Genomic DNA, 17,509 nt, shown 5'->3' with positions numbered 1-17,509 from the left:
TCATTGCGCGTTTCCTTTGGGATAAACTTGCATTTGGGTCTCAGGGACTTCACAGTGATTTTTATAAAAAATATTTTATTTTTATTAATTTATCTGATAGAGGGAGAGAGAGAGAGAGAGAGAGAAAGAGGAGAGAAGACTGGGTGTTCTAGGGTCTCCAGCCACTACAAATGAACTCCATTGTTCATCTTGTGCATCTGGCTTACATGGGTCCTAGAGAATCGAACCTGGGTCCTTTGGCTTTGCAGGCAAGCACCTTAATCACTAAGGCATTTTTCCAGCCCCCACAGCGAGTTTTTTTTAATAAAGATGCAAATGAACTTAACAAAAAACCCATTCAACATTCCTATGTATATATTGCATGACTTTGGAAGCCCTTTTAAATAAAAATACTTTGATCAAACTGCTTATCAAAGTACTGTACTATTCATGATACTTTCTCTTAGGTCATTCCCGTCTCATTATCAGTGAGTTATTTTCTGTTGAGCACCTTGCCTTCCATTATGCTTTCTAGCTCAAAATACATACTATAAAACGAACAAAAAGGGAATGTGTTGGAATCAATAAGTAAATCGTCTCTAAAATTCTCTTCAGGATGGGGTTTGGTGGCACACACCTTTAATCCCAGCACTTGAGAAGCTGAGGTAGGAGGATCACTATGAATTTGAGGCCAGTCGGGAGAGTAAAGTGAGTTCCAGGTCAGCCAGGGCTGGAGTGAGACCTTACCTTAAAACAACAACAACAACAAAAAACAAGTAAAAAATCCCTTCTGGTCCAGCTGCTCAAGGACAAATTATTGAGTAATAAAGGATATGGTCTCAACACTGAATACACTTCTTAAGGACTAATACAGGAATTTGGGGCTGTCCTCTGCCAGTGGACCAATATATGCCAACGCACCAATAATTTCGGGGTGGTCCCATATTATTGTATTATAAATTCAACAAATGAAAACCATAAAGTGGAGGATATGGTTCAAAAAGATTTCACTATATCTTGGAGCTTTAAGAGAAGGAAATTTGGGCATGAGAGTTGGCTCAGCAGTTAAGGCACTTGCCTGCAAAGCCCAAGGACCCAAGTTTCATTCCCGGGAACCCACATAAAGCCAGATGCATAAGGTGGTACATGCATCTGGAGTTCCTTCTCAGTGGCTAGAGGCTCTAGCATGCCCATTATCTCTATCTTCCTTTTTCTCTATCTTATTCTCACTCATATAAATAAAATATTTTTAAAAAGAGAAGAAAGCTTAAGGAGAGAAAGCAAGATATGGATCTTGCCCAAGGAGGCAAGAGGGGATTGTAAAGCTCACTTCAGGGCTCAAGATTCTTCTTTCTTCTACTTCTCCCCTTTCCCTCCTCCTCCTCCTTCTTCTTCAATTAGCCTCAGGGAGGGGTGGCTGAGTTCTGATTTAGCTAGTCTAGTTCTGACCTCAGGGCCTGGGGTCAGGATTTCTGAAAAAAAGGGCAATCTTCCCCAATCTTCCCAGAAATCTAAATTCTAGGAAGGGAGTGGAAGGACTCCGTAGGGGTCAGAGATGAGAAGGACTACAGTAAAGTGTCACTATCTAGGCTTTCCCCACAGGACAAGGACAAGTCCTGCAGTTAGCCAGGAGAAAGCTATTTACACTGGGGCCTGTCGCCCTAAACCGCCTCAATATTTATGCTTAATGGCTTCAGTGGGTCACAGAATAGAATAAATTAAGCATAAATGGCTCAATTATGACAATTTATTTTGCTGGTTTGTTTTGAGACAGGGTCTCGTGTGGCTCAGAATGGCCTGAAACTCTGTATGTATTAGGATGACCCTGAATTCTTGACTCACCTGGCCTGCATCCAGCTCCAGTGCTGAAATTACAGGTGCATGCCACCACACTTGGCTCACAGTACCTATTTTTACCAGAAACAAGTTTTTGATCACCGTGGTCCTCAAGTCAGAGGGCAGCACGTACTCTGAGTGTTGGGTCCGTACCTGCCCTGACACTGACCTGTTGTGTGCATGCCATGGACTCTACCTGAAGGCTCTCTCTAGCCAAGGTGCTAAAACCTGCCTTCCAGGCTGACTGAAAGTGCTGCACAGAAGCTCTCAGCAGCCCAGAACCAGCAGCAACTGAGAGCAAATGGAAAAACCCACAGTTTTTTCTCCCTCAGATACGGCCATTCTCAAGTGAGTCCTGTGCTGTCTTTCCGGGGAGACTGAGCCCCAAGTGCTCGAAGTGGTGACCAATTCACCACCATATGCTGTACTGGCTTGTTTCTCTTCAGTAGTCTTCTGCTGCAAGGTTTTGAGATGACCTCCCAAATAAAGGATTTAACACTCAAGTACTAGTCTCAATGTTTGATTTTCGAGAAAACCCAAAGCAAAATACCTGAGCTGCAAAGCCATGCTATTTTATAATAAATCCATGGAAAAATAAAAAAAAAATAAGGGCACCATTCATGGTAAACATTTTATGTAATTCAAAGAACTTTTTTTCTGAAATAATTTTCTTTCCTGTTTTTTTCCTTTCTGCCTGCCTTGAAATGGCTTTTGATTTTGTAAACGGTGGCAGAAAATGATAATTTACATGCTATATGAAATTTTTTAAGTTGTCAAAACAGTGAAAAATAAAAAGACAACAGATGAAGTTGAAAGGTGTTCAAAACATGTTGAGAAATACTCTTAGTTATAAATGTCTTAGAAAGCTATTCTATTTTTAGTTTGGAAAATTAAATTACAATGCTTTGGAGGCAAATAAAAATTGTGTGTTACCTCTTTATAATCCCAGCTTAAGAATCCACTTAATTTTTATACTGTGTAGCTACTTTCAAGTATTAAATAAAACTGTGTAGCCAAGGATTTAGAAGTTTTAAAAGGGCTTTCAGGGAGACTCTCAGATTGACCAAAGGATGGATATAACATGAATTAAACACTTTGCTTGATTCTAGATGTGAAAAAGCAAAGGTTGGTGGATTTCACAAGGTGCTTTAGTAATGTTCAAAATATGGCTGAAATACACAAAGTATAACAGTGCAATCATTAAGGAAACATGGAATTGAGTCCCACCCACTTTGACATTTCTACTTTCCTTGTCCTGAAAGCATTCCACTTTCTTTTTCCTTTTACTTCTACTATGAGAAGCCAAGGCACAAAAAGACAATATAGAAATGTTTTTTTCTAGAGGACAATAGTAGGCAAAAAAAAAAAAAAAAAAAAGGAGAGAGAGAGACATTCTAGAAATAATGAAGGTATAACTCTTCTAAGGAAAACTTGTAAAATACAGAAAAATATGATATAAAGGTAACTACTAAAAGTATAGTTTTTTATTCTTTATTTTTTTCAAAAGGGATATTCAGATCTTATTAGCTATGATATTTTGCATATATAGCCCCCAATTTATTCCCTGTTTTATTAGTTTGTAGTTTGCATCTGCAGCCACCTGGCTGGAGGTGGTGTCACTGGGTGGATCTTAAGGTATGGTGGTGGGTTTGAGATTTCAGTCTAAAGAGATGCAAAGTGTGCCTGGCTGGAGTTCCTGAAGTGTGCTGTGCTGTGTGGCTTTTGGCTTTTAGGCTTATGCTTCTCTCTCTCTGCTTGGTCCTGTGAAGGCAGGCCAGCTTCCCCTGCCATTATGAACTCCCCCTGGATCTGTAAGTTTCAATAAGTATCCCTCCCTCCATACTGTGCCTGTCTGGAAGGTCATCTCAGTGAACCTGAAGCTGTCTGCTACACTAGCTTAACTGTAAACAAGTTGTAATGTTTAAGTGGGCTTGTAATTTCTTTTAAAGTTTATTCCATATCAACAGAGATCAATCTATTCCCACACTCAGTACATTTACATTTTTTCTTTTTGGCCACATGCTATAATATATGATGAACTATTTGCTTTTTCAAAATATTTTCTTTAACCCCTATCCCTGCAATGTTATTTTCTCTAACCATCTTCTAAACAGGAAATGTGTTCTGAGAAATTTAAATTTTATTTATTTACTTTGAGAGAGAGAGAGGGAGAGAGAGGGAAAGAGAAAGGGAGGGAGGGAGGGAGAGAATGGGAGTGCTATGGCCTCCAACCTCTGCAAAGAAACTCCAGACACATGTGACATCTTGTGCATCTGGCTTATGTGGCTACTAGGGAATTGAACCTGGCTCCTTAGGCTTTGTAGGCAAACACCTTAACCACTCGGCCATCTCTATATCCCAAAGTTTAAATTTGATGGGTCAACAAATGCAGTGGCGATAGAGTTAGAAGTAAAGGCTTATTTTCACATATGTTGGGTCAATGCAATCTTCTGACACTATTGATTATAAATGTAGAAACCTGTTTTTATAGCTGAGGATGTACTGGGGCAGGGACATAATTAGATATGCCATCAGAAACTACTCTTACATTTGCTCTAACCCCCTGAGGTTCTTCCTCTAGAATTATAGCTCTGAGTCAGAATTACCTTTCTATATACTTGGGGCATGGAAAATATGAAATGTTTCAGAATGAAATGGTTTCGTATTTGAGTTGTCAACGAGTCTAGACTAGGCAAACTTTAAAGTCTTAAATTTTCAGCTTCTTTTCATACATTTCTGTGTCTAACAATTTTATTATTTAATCTTGATTATTTATTTAATATATATTTAATACATAAAAGTAAAAACACTCTTGAATTTCCCTTTTTACTATTTTGTTCTGCTTTTCAGTAACTCTCTCTTTAATACTGCAGCAGTTGCCGTCTTACTGCTGGGACAAAACACCTAACCAAAGCAGGGCGTGGTGATGCACGCCTTTAATCCCAGCACTCAGGAGGCAGAGGTAGAAGGATCGCAGTGAGTTCAAGGCCACCCTGAGACTACATAGTGAATTCCAGGTCAGCCTGGACTAGAGTGAGACCCTACATTGGAAAAACAACAACAACAAAACAAACAACAACAACAACAACAAAAAAACCTAAAAGCAGCTTACTGAAAGAAAGCATCTACTTCACCTTACAGACTTGCAGAGCAGTTGCATCATGAAGAAAGCATGGTAGAGAAGACAACTGGGGAGTCACACCTTGTTACAGCAGCAGTAAAAAAGCAGCAAGAGTGAGTTAGGCTATCACTGGCAAGGGGAGCTGGATTACAAAATCCCAAAGCTAGCCAGGCACGATGGTGCATACCTTTAATCCCAGCACTCCAGAGGCAGAGGTAGCAATTTTGTGGTGAGTTTGAATCACTCTGAGACTACATGGTGAATGCTAGGTCAGTCTGGGCTACAGCAAGACCTTCCCTCAAAACAAAACAAAGCAAAACAAAATCCCAAAGTTTATCTTCCCGTGATACACCTTCCCCAGCAAGGCTGTACTTTCCAAAGGCTCCACCAGTTGGGGATCTAGTATGAAGCTTAATCACAAACACATGAGGCTATGGGAGACAGTTTATATTCAAAACATGACAAATATTATTTTTGAATTAAATTAAGGCCACTTACTCCCTTTTGTGTATTGATTTTGCACAATATCATACCTATCATCAGTTCTTGCAGAATCCCAGTAATACCTTTTTCCACATAGATATTTCATGGCTTTAAAAAATTCCTCTTTAGTTCTTTGACTCATAAACCTTTAACAGTATATTTGTGTCAGAAATTTAGGGTCTTGGAAGAAAAGAAAAAAAAAAAAGGAAGTATAACATGAGTAATAAATTACCAAGAAGAAAAATACCATGAAATTATACATTAGAATTCTCTAATGTGTCAGTTTTTTCCTGTTGCTGACATTTGACAGAATATGTAAGTGAGCATAAAGGGGGAAAAAAGCAAAATACAAAACAAAGTGAAGCAGAAACATTAAACTCTCCTGGAAAGACTAAAAGGTAACTAAACATTAAGGAAGTACATAAACAATAGTAAAAGATTAAAGATACTGTAAACACACACACACACACACACACACACAGTGTGTGTTTACCAGTCAATATAGTAGTTCCTTCCTGCTGGTTTGAAGTTGATTTCCAAAGATATGCATTGACCTAATACAGTGTTTTCTTTCTTTTCTTTTCTTTTTTTTTTTTTTTTTTTTTTTTTGAGGTAGGGTCTCACTCTAGTTCAGGCTGACCTGGAATTCACTATGTAGTCTCAGGGTGGCCTCGAACACACGGTGATCCTCCTACCTCTGCCTCCCGAGGGCTGGGATTAAAGGTGTGCACCACCGTGCCCCGCAGTGTTTTCTTTCTTAGTGAGACAGTGGATCAAAATGCCTAGAACTAAGCTGGGCAGAAGTATAGGCCATGGGTTGTATCTGAGGCAAAGCTTTCCAGATAAATAAGAAACTAGATAACAATGCAATTCAGCATCTAGTAGGCATTAGACTACATTAAATATTGGCCTTTATGGCTAAACAATTTTCGAAAAAGGAGAAGGTAGTGAGACTGACCTGGACTCTAAGGCAGTGTTTGAGCTTTTAGCAGATGATAAACAATAATCAAGAACTGGTGACGGGTAAGTTCTCAGTTCAGTTTCCTGCTGATCATGATGATGGTGGTTGGGACAGTTGGAGGATGAGGACAGTAAAGCCCTAAAGGTTTTACACCTCTGGATGTGTGAACATTTATTAAGGATGTTGTAGTTGAGGTCCATAAATTAGGCAGTAGGTACAGTTGGTGTTTTGATTTCATATTTTGAGGGTTTACATTCGCAAGAAAACTTTCATCAAGGAGGTCACTTTAAGCAGCAGCATTTCATTATTATCTTAATGATTAAGGAATTGCTTCATCCTATTCTTTCTTCTTGTTGGCCTTTTTGGAACAGCTCAGAGTTTAGTAACCCAACATCTACATCTCTTACACAACCATCTAATGAATGACACCTTTCTTTCAGAAGGTTTTAAAGGCATTATACATTGCTTCCTTGATTAGCATACTGGTGTTCACACAGTAGTTCTCAACTCGAAGTGTGCAAACAATTACTGGAAGGGCTTAATAAGCTCCAGGTTCAGTGAGACTCTATCCTAGGGAAATAAGGTGCCAGTGTCAAAGAACCTCAGATGTCTTCGGCTGGCCACTGCAGATGTGGTTGTCAACGCATATAGGAATATGCTGAATGATAATGAAAATGTCTTGCATACATTTTGCTAAAGATTTTATTCCAGCCCCTAGCCGCACCCAGTGGGGTTCCTATGACAGTCTGGTCATCCTTAGAGGGAAAATAACAAATATTAAGTTGAATATTCAGTGGTATTCGATGTGGGATCCCTCCTGTGAAAACTTAAAACAATATATGAATCTGAAAGGTTAATTTACCAATGCTTCCATTCCAAACAATGGGAATTTTTCTGTTTATATGAATGCATACACAGTATTACGTGTTCATGGATTAAACAAGTTTGTACGGAAAATATTTGGGAAAAATTGTATCAAACACGTATGAAATTTTTCTTCCTTAATATAGCATAACGGCCATGAAAATGACATTTACATTACATATGATCAACCATCTAGAGATGGTTTAATGTGTCCAGGAGGGTGTGCAAGTTACACAGAAACATTAAACCACGCGAGAGAGCAGGAGAGTGGGTCGTGCTCAGATTTAGGTATCCACAGGCATGCTGGAATCGATCTTCTGGGGATGTCCAAGGACGACACACCGGCCCGTCAAACAACATCCTTTTCACTGTGCTCATCAAGGTTGAGATCTGTGTTTAATGACACTTTTGGAAACTACACGAAACTGGCACTCTCGGCACATTCTTGAGGTTTTTTTTGAGTGGAAGGTGCTATCCCTTGGCGCACACATTACGGCCATGAGCTCCTTTTTGTTTTGTGTATGTGAAAACTTTTTTTTTACTAAAAATAAAAAAGCCAAAGTGGGGCTGGAGAGATGGCTTAGCGGTTAAGGCATTTGCCGGCAAAGCCAAAAGACCTCGGTTCGGTTCGATTCCCCAGGACCCACGTGAGCCAGATGCACAAGGCGGCACAAGCGTCTGGAGCTCGTTTGCAGTGACTGGAAACCCTGGCGCGCCCTTTCTCTCTCTCTCTCTAGCTCACTCACTCTGCCTCTTTCCCTCTCTCAATAAAATATTTTTTAAAAAAAGCCGAAGTGCATTGCCTTGGGCTCGGGCACCGTCGTCTTCACTTCGTCACTGCCCACGAGGCGCGACGGCGCAGGGACACGCGCGAGGGAAAGGCGGGGAGGAAAACGCACGTGGCCACCACCGTGTACACCAAAACGCTCCTCTCCGCTCCCTGTCCTTCCGTCCCGAGACCCGGTTGGTAACCTTCCCTCTTCTTAGCGTGCGGCACGAGCGTCGGCAGCCAGACAGCCGTCGTCCTCGCAGCGGACGCCCTCCCCGCCCGCCCGGCTTCGGCCTCCCCGGCTGAGGCCATCGCGACAGGAAGGGGGAGCGCCCGCCCGGGCCCGTCCATTTCCTGAGGCGCGGCGCTCAGGTGCCCTTCCTTCCCCGTCCTCCCTTCCCACAGGTCCCGCAACACTCGCCCCGCCGCCCGCGGCCGAGGGGGAACGCAGCGCCACGCGCGCAGCCCGGCCGCGGGGGACCGCGAGCGCCAGCGCACCGCGCGCGTCCCCGCCACTTCCTTCCCCCGTCCTCTCCCTCCCCGCCCCCCCCCGCAACCCGGGCCGCGCCTGCGCAGAAGCCGCCTCTCCGCCCGCCCCGCCCTTCCTCCCCTCCGCCCCGCCCTCCTTTCTCTCGGCCCCGGCTCCGTCGGGTTTCCCTCACTGGCAGCCCCGGGTCGGGAGTGAGCCGCGCAGTGGGCTTCCCCGCCCCCTTCCTCTCCTCTCCTCCCCACCCCGCCCGTGCGCAGCCTGGGGGGGAGGATGAGGCGGCTGCCGCGGCCCGGGCTCCAGCTCCAGCTCCGGCAGCAGCGGCGGCGGCGGCCCCGGCGGTGGCTTCGGTGGGGGCGGCCGGAACTGGGGTGGTGAAGGAGCGGCCGTCGTGCCCGGCCGCTTCCAAGTGGGCTTCCCGTTCGTGTCGGGCGCAGCCGGGAAGTTTCCCGGCCCTGTGCATGCGTGTGCGTGTGTGTGCGAGGTGAACGCTGGGTTGGCGTTTCGGCAGGCGCTGAGGTTTTATTGCCCATCTCGCTTCCCGTAAGCCGGCCGCCCCGGAGCTTGGGCTGTGGCCCGGGGAGGGGGCGCGGCGGCGGCGGCGGGGCGGCGGGGGCCGGGCTCGCTCGCCTTTTGTTGTTGTTTCCTCTGCCGGCTCGAGCTGAAGGGTGGGGAACACGCGCCTGGGTGGGGCGGCTCGGAGCCCGGGCCCGCTGGCCCTCTGGGCTGCCGGGCGAGCGGGCGGCGGAGCTCGTAGAGCCGAACGGGCTTCACCATGATGGCGGCCGAGGCCGGCGGGGAGGACGGCGGCGGCGGCGGCGGCGCGGCCAGCGCGGTCCCCGGAGCCTACCCGGCGGCCTGCCGCGCCAGGCTGCCCGCGGCCGTGCCCCTGGCCCCCGCCGCCGACCCCGGGATGGCCGAGGGCGACGTACCGGGCGCCGCCGCCGGTGGGGGCCTGCCGCTGTCCGCCGAACCCCCGGGCCCGGGCGGCGCGCTGCCCCCTCTGCCGCCGCCGCCGCCGCCCCCGCCGGGCGCCGTGGACGAAGGGGACTCGATGGACGGACCCGAGTTCGAGGAGGAAGAGGTGGCCATCCCGCTGACCGCGCCCCCGACCAACCAGTAAGTCCAGCCGCCGTGCCCGCCGTGCCCGGGCAGGGGGACACACAGCGGGCTCCTTTGCGCCGCGGCTGCTTCTGCAAAGTTTCCCGGTTTCCTGCGAAGGATCGAGATTGATCGCTCCCCTTCCCTGCATGCAGGCACACTGCCTGGCGGCTTCTCGCGTTCGTTGCCGCTCTGGGAGGATGCGAAGGTTTCTTTTTCTTTTCTGAGATGGGAAGCATGGGCACAAAATGTCCCTTCCGAGCCGAGAGCTAGCGTCCAGGGCCTCGGCCACACTGAGGCCAGCAAGGCCGCCCCGGCCCTGCCCTGCCCTCCCGCGCCGGCCTTCCCTCTCTGCGGACGCCACTTGTTGAAGGAGAACTTGCTCCAGTGCCCTTGAGCGCGTGTGGTTTGCAAAAGGGATTGGACACCATGCTTGGTTTTTGTTGTAACTTCAAATCCCAGCTTTAGGTCTGTTGGAGGCATTGTGATTCAGAAAAGACTGTCCTTCTTGAAGGCAGAGCAAGAAAAGTCAGGTGAATTGAACAACGTCGGTAACGTGTTCCTTAGAAGTCCGGTTTATTAGTTAGTGTTCGTCTCCTACTTTCGTGTTGACACTCCACATGTTCCTTGACATGAAAAGTTGGTGCTACTTCGCCTCAGCACTTGGAGTGCTACGCAGACGTGGATAGTTCACCGCAGCAGGTGGCTTTGCCTGCGCTTCTAGGATAGAATCCCCTAATGTGTTTTAATAAGTGACCTAGGTGTGCATTCGAAAAGGCGGACCATGGGCAGAGGAAAGGGTTGATGGGAGGACTAAAGATGGGCAAAACTCTAAGTGTACCTTAAAATATCACCTATCTTGAAGATTAGGGAAACCGATTTGGTTCATACGTTGATAGTCACTCTGAACAAATCAACTTTATTTTGGGCGCATCACCTTTTTAAGATAATTAAAAAGCTTAAGACCAATTAGGAAAGTATTCTCTAACATGAATCCATATTTTACTTAAGCTGCATTCAATACTCATTCAAATGAATACTGTCTTCAGGTAATTTGGAAACACATTGGTCAGCATACTTTTTCTTTGCATTTGCAAATCCCAGTTTATGGCAACTCTAGAAACTGAGATGGAGAATATAGTCTTATTCATGCAACTGTGTTGAAGTGATTTTGTGTTCCTTTGTATGATGCAACAAAGTGTCATTTCTTTAATTTTAATTCTGATTGATGCCTGTATTGTAGACTGTTCTGGGAATGTTTTTGCAATTCCAACTTCACAGCACTGTTTGCACACCTTGAATTCTTTTCGATCAAATTAGTCAGATACTTACTACGTGGCTACTACTTGCTTAGTATTGTGGTAATAATAAAATTCACTTAATGAAATAATTAGTCTTGTGCCATTTCATAATTGAATTGCCTTAAGCATACTTAGGCTATTGCAATTCTTTTAAATTGTTTCTAACAGACTTTCATTTTTAAACTTGTGAGGTTTTGAGACAGGGTTTGTGCAGCACCCCGGCCCAGGCCGCCTGGACCTCACTGTACAACAGCCCAGGCTGCTTTGCTCTTACCTTCTCGTGATCCTCCTGGCCTCGCTGTGCAGCTACTGCGACTCTTTGAGCCGCCGTGTGGGCCACTGGTCTTCTAATAGACTTTAAAAGGGTTTTGGGTTGAGAACAAAACTGAGTAGAGAATGCAAAGTATTTCCATTAGATTAATTAATTAATTTGCAAGCAGAGAAACAAGAGAGACGGAGAGACAGAAAGAATGGGTGCACCAGGGCCTCATCTTCAGCAAATAAATTCCAGATGCATGCGCCACTGTGCCTCTGGCTTTACGTGGGTACTGGGGAATCAAATTTGTTAGGCTTTGCAGACACATGCCTCTCTTCTGCCAAGCCATCTCTCCAACCTCGTAAATCTTAAAATAATAAGCATGATTAATTTAGGAAAATTGTGTTTATGAAAAAACTATTAGGAGATATTTTTGTTATTATTAGCTATAGGTAGGAATAAAAATAAACTTTGTATAATTCTATAAGAATTATGTTCTAAAATTGTCCTATATTTTTAGTATATATATCTTTTATTTATTACTATATTTCTCAGGGCTTGGGATAAAAGCCAGGGCCTTACACCTGTTAGGCAAATTTCCCACCACTGAGCTACATTCCCAGTCTTTTTTCTAGTATATCTTTAAAATTTACTACTTACTATACAAATCTATCGTTCTCTCTCTCTCTCTCTCTGTCTTTTTTTTTAAATAATACAACTTAGATAATCAACTTATTCACTGGAGACAATTTGGAGTGGTGTCTAAGTGTGCAAATTGTGAAGATAAGCAAGATTTGGGTTGACATACTGAATCTGCCACTTACTAGCTGTGTGATCCTAAAAAGGTAATTTCCCTATATTTAAAATGGGGATAATGGTAACTCTCATGTGGTTATTTAAAAGATTTAATAAGCACTCTGAACTATTCACCACAGTACCTTGGACATAGTGTTCCAATAAACAGATAGTCCCTCAAAGAACAAAGTCATTTTATTATCACAAATTTGCTAATTGTTTTGGTGTAGGGCTTTTTCTTTTGAATATTTTATTTATTTGCAAGCAGAGTGTAGAGAGAATAGACATGGAGACCAAGGTGGGGGGCGGGGAGGATGGATGCTCCAGGGCCTCCAACCACTGCAAATGAACTCCAGATGCATGTGGCACTGTGTATCTGGCTCCGTGTGGGTACTGGGGAATTGAACCCCAGTCTTTAGGCTTTGCAGGCAAGCATCTTAACCACTGAGCCATCTCTCCACCCCCTTCCCCCTCCCCTGCCTGCCTGCTTTCTTTCTTTCTTTCTTTTTTTTTTTTTTGAAACAAGGTGTCATGATGTTGCCTAGGCTGAACTAGAATTCCTGGATTTAAGTGATTTTCCTGTCTCAGCATCCTGAGTACCCAGGATTACATTCCCCTACTTACGCCGCTCAAATGGATATTGGTATTTGTTTATTTACTTATTTGAGACAAGTTCAGTGTAGTCCAGGCTGATCTAGAATTAGGGATCCTCCTGCCTCAGTCTTCTGAGTACTGGGCTTACTGATTACCAACATGCCTGGCTGTAGTAGCTATTTTAGAGGGAAATACACACACACGCGCGCGCGTGTGTGTGTGTGTGTGTGAGAGAGAGAGAGAGAGAGAGAGAGAGAGAGAGAGAGAGAGAGAATAGGGGTGCCAGGGCTTCCAACTCTGCAAAAAACTCCAGATACATGTCCATCCCTACCTTGTGCATCTGCCTTATGTGGATACTGGGGAGTTGAATCTGGGTCCTTAGGCTTTGCTAGCAAGTGCCTTAACTGCTAAGCCATCTCTCCAGCCCTAGAGAGAGTTTTTTAAACTTTTTCTACTCTTGACCCTTTTTGCCTGAGAATTTTTATGCCATCCATAGTATATAAGTATATAAAGTATGTTCACAGATCAACAACTTTCTAATCATATTTTTTTGTTCATTTTTATTTATTTGAGAATGACAGAGAGAAAGAGGCAGAGAGAGAGAGAGAGAGAGAGAGAGAGAGAGAGAGAGAGAGAAGAGCGAGGGAGGGAGGGAGGGGGAGAGAATGGGTGCGCCAGGGCCTCCAGCCACTGCAAATGAACTCCAGATGCATGTGCCCCCTTGTGCATCTGGCTAATGTGGGTCCTGGAGAATCGAGCCTCGAACCGGGATCCTTAGGCTTCACAGGCAAGCACTAAGCCATCTTTCCAGCCCTAATCACATTTCTTTTGAAACAGTTCTTTGGATTACTTATAATTTTATCATTTATTAAAGACAAATTTGCATGATAATGAGATAGGTATTTTTTTACATGAAGAAGTCTTGGCTGAATATTTGATACTACAGGATGGAGAACATCTTCAACATTTTTCAGTTAGTAGATATTTTGATTTTATAATGATCAAAGCTGAGAACTTTCCATAAACATGGAATACAGAATGGCAGAAGTATGTTTATGGCTGTTTTAAAAATTGGTGTGAGTTCTGTTCTAATCACAAATCAAATGCATTTGATAATTTTCTTTTTGTGAAATTAAGTCAACAACTCACAGCATTTTTAAGCCAAATATCTAGCACAATACAATCCAAACATACAGAAATTTGGCACTCACACATTGAGGAATGATGGTAGGAAAATACTTGTGAAAGTTTTTGTTTCTGTGATTGAACCATTATCTTTCTGTAGGAGCAGGTGATTTTTTTATGTATAGTAGCAACACTGAAGTTCATAGCAAACTAGTCTTAATTGGCATTGTAGCTATTTGCTTGTTGTGTGTTCAGATTAGGGCTGCTGGGCTGGAGATGCAGCTCAGTGGTAGAGCCTTTACCTACCATGCATGAAACCAGGGGTTTGTTCTCCAGTACTGAAAGGGAACAAAACAAACAAACAAACAAAACCAAGAAAAACAAACCAAGACTGTAGTGAAGTTGTGTGCTGCAACACTGGGATTCATTATATATTTGATTTGGCATTAATTTTATGTTGCCAGATTTGTCACAACCCCCTTAATTCATTTTTGTGATCTTGTGAGAGTTTCACCTGCAGTTTATGAAGCTTAATTTTTGAGAATGTTTTAACTCCAAAGGCAGTTGACAGAACTTTAGTTTTGACTTCATTGGGACTTCTAGCAGTAGGTGACACAGTGTTTGAGGTGAATGTAATGTGTCCTTTATAAATTATTGAGTGGAAGGAAAAAGGCCAAATTCGGTTAAGTGTCAGTTTTTGGTAAGACCAATTTAAATGTTTTTGAATAAATATTTCACTACTTCCTGGTCACTGTAGTTACTGATAGTGCATGTATTAGGGAGGAACAGTCACAAGGTCAGGTTGACCAGTAGACTAGAGTTGCCTGGCCAGGAGTTCAACCTTGTCTCAAGCGTGCTTTGCACTGTTGACTACAAGAGAGTCCAGTGACAGTGCGTAATAGATCAGTGCAAACACATCCACGCAGTGCTTACACCTTCCTTTTCACTGTGCATGGTGAATCATTTGTCTTCTGCTTGTTACAGGGCATTTTCATTAGTTTAAGGATGGAAAAGTTTGTGTAAAACCTTTTCCATAGTCTTTATTCTCTTTGTATAGCTTAAGAATGATTTTTAGAGTTGTCCTGTCATGTACCTTCAGTTACATACAGGTATTTGAGCTGCTAGCTTATTGTGTCAAAATCCAATCAGGTCTGTGTGTGTGTGTGTGTGTGTGTGTGCGCGCGCGTGTGCACGCACTATATACACATTGGTATTGCAGATACTGTTTATATATACATATAATATGCATACATACACACATATTATTGTTATTGTATTTGGAACAACTAGTTATTAGTTATCAGTTGCTGTCTTCTAGAAATAGGAAGAGATTATTCATCTTGATTTCTGTTACTTCTTGCAAAATCACAGGAGTTAGTTAAATCTGGAGGCATTCCTGCTTGAGAGTAGATTGCTCCACTGGGTGTGGTTGCCCCTGGTAGATCTCAGTGTTCCAGTTTGCTATAGTCCACCAGGCCTCCCTTGCCTTTGGTATTATTTGCCTGGTATCTCATTTAGATTTTACAGAGGACCTACTATTTGGTAATCTCAACCTGTAACTTCAAAGAAAAGAAAATAAGAGATATAAATAGTATTTTCCTTTAAAAAATATTTTACTATCTCCATTCACAAAAACGTCAGTCTTAAGTAATTTGATGAAGGTTAAGTTCGGACCCACAGTGGTAACATTCATGAACTTTGTCACTGATTGTTTTATACGACCGGGAGTTTTCTTACTACAGGTAGGTCTGAGAACTGAAGAGATTATGGACAGAATAGTCACCAGAACTCAGACATTTTTACTGTTTGCAGGATTAGTGGAGGTTCTTCAAAGGCTACAGCAATGAATAAAAAAGGCTCAATTTTTCAATAGTCCCTTTTTCAGAGGAGTTTTAGATTTAGTAGAAGTAAGTTAAGTAAACCAGCAACAAGATTGAGGGTTGATTTAAAGTAAACTTTATTATTGAAGTGTCAGCAAAGGGCCGTGAATACACTAGGGAAAGAAAAGTAGGAACTTGATTTTCCTGCTGCATGATTCTTCTGAGTGAGATATTACTGATGCTGATTACCTTTGCTTAATACCAGGTCAAAAAGAATGATGAGTTCAGTGAGTATAAACTTGGACCTTGTTTTCTGTGATCTGTGTATCTGGTTTACGCGTGTCCTGGGGAATCTAACCAGGGTTCTTTAGCTTTGCAGGCAAGTGCCTTAACCACTAACTCATCTTCTCTAGCCCAGTGTTGAACATTTTTAAACCATTTGTGTTTTTTTTGAAAACTTCATTGGCCCATTTGTTGACTGGCAGGGTGTATGTGTTTGTGGGTGTGTGTGTGTGTAATTTTTGTAGTTCTTCATATATTGTAGTTATTAATTCCCAATCTAAAGTATACCTGACAAAGATTTTCTCTCATTCTGTAGACTACCTAACTAAGCAAACATTTACAGAGATAAAAGAATTAGGACAGCCGTAAGTTAGAAGCAAGGGAAAGTGATGAATGGGCCTTGTTGGTTGTTTTCTTCTTATCTTTGTTTGACCATTAGAAATGTAATCAGAACCTTAAAAACAAAGTTCCTCAAGGTTTAGGGGAGTTTCACAAGCATTAACAGTAACAGTCATTACTGATGTTTCGTTATTTCTTACCATTAGGAACTATTCTTTCTCATTGCTTATATTACTAAAACACCATCATTTATTTGCTCTTGATTCTAAAATTAGGGCCGAACTTGATGGGGACTTCATATGATATCTGTTGGCTGTAATGTCTAAGGTAACTTCTTAACTCAAAGCAGGTGCCTCCACTGGGGTGGCTAGGTACTTAACTGTGCTTCTTCCTGTGCCCGTACTCCCTTTCCTTCCTTGCAAGAAGCACACTGAGAGAACAAGGAAGTCGCCTGGTCTCCCATGCTTCCTGATGCCTCAGTGCTGAGTGCTAGTTGTGTGACCCATGACACTTAGATGAGCCAGGCAGTCCTCTGAGGAGGCGGAGGATCGCTGAGTATTCAAGGCCAGCCTAACCTGATGAGATCTGGACCCAGCCTCCCCTCCACCTCACAAAAGACTCCCATGAGAGGAGACTATGAAAGAGCATGAATACTGGGGGAATACCGAGAGCGTTAAAGTAACAGTGTGCATGTATTACTCATTTACTTGTAATTTTTCTTATTTATTTGAGAGTGACAGACAGATATTAAGTAATATTAGGATGCTAATGGTAAAAGATAGGGTAAGAAAAAGGCAAAAATTCACAGGTTCCTTTGTTAGGCCCAACTTGATAAGTTGTTTTTCATTAAATGAGTCAATATCCCCACAGCAAATGTTGACTTTTGTGGCTTCTATTTTCATGTGTGTGTATTGTGTTGTGTGTGGCATACACACGTATATATGTGCTGATGTGGAATCCAGAGGCGAAATTAGGTGTCTCCTTTGTTACTTACCTGTTGTTTCCTTATGATGGATTCTGGAGCTTGCTGTTCACAAGCCCCAGCGATTCCTGGTCACTGCTCTTCACAGGACTAGTTTTACACATTCACATGTTCACTCCCAGCTGTTCACATGGGATCTGGAAATTTGAACTTGGGTGTGGGGCACTTATCCACTGGGCCATCTCTCCAGCCTTATCTTAATAGTTTTAGATTTGCATATCCCTGTTGATTATGCCACATTGTTTCAGTAATGTGTGTTTGTATGACATGTTATTTTGAAATTACATGCAATATATTATAGTTTTTGTCTAAATTAAAAATAGTTGTGGGCTGGAGAGGTGGCATAGCGGTTGAGGCCTTTTCCTGTGAACCAGTTCAACTCTTTAGTGTCCATGTAAGCCAGATGCACAAGGT

At 43.3% G+C, this 17,509-nt stretch overlaps 1 protein-coding gene and 1 long non-coding RNA gene across 2 annotated transcripts in view; one reads left to right on the top strand and one right to left on the bottom strand.

The window, feature by feature from the left end:
* Window positions 1-7,064: 7,064 nt before the first annotated feature.
* On the bottom strand, window positions 7,065-8,262 carry LOC123454759. Its single transcript, XR_006633469.1, has 2 exons — window positions 8,144-8,262; window positions 7,065-7,634 (listed from the first exon to the last, which is right to left on the bottom strand). It is a non-coding gene; the product is annotated as an uncharacterized LOC123454759 (long non-coding RNA).
* Window positions 8,263-9,242: 980 nt separating this feature from the next.
* The window catches only part of Rasa1 (RAS p21 protein activator 1), an 83,460-nt gene continuing 75,193 nt past the window's right edge, over window positions 9,243-17,509 (top strand). Inside the window, exon 1 of the mRNA XM_004651636.3 lies at window positions 9,243-9,619. Within this exon, the coding sequence (XP_004651693.2) occupies window positions 9,276-9,619 (344 nt within the window). The 5' untranslated portion in view covers window positions 9,243-9,275. The remainder of the gene's footprint in view (window positions 9,620-17,509) is intronic.

This window comes from Jaculus jaculus, chromosome 14 (genome assembly GCF_020740685.1).
Source record: "Jaculus jaculus isolate mJacJac1 chromosome 14, mJacJac1.mat.Y.cur, whole genome shotgun sequence".
NCBI classification, from domain to species: Eukaryota; Metazoa; Chordata; class Mammalia; order Rodentia; family Dipodidae; genus Jaculus; species Jaculus jaculus.
The sequence above is the reverse complement of the archived record's forward strand: the minus strand, read 5'-3'. Positions and strand labels throughout refer to the sequence as shown.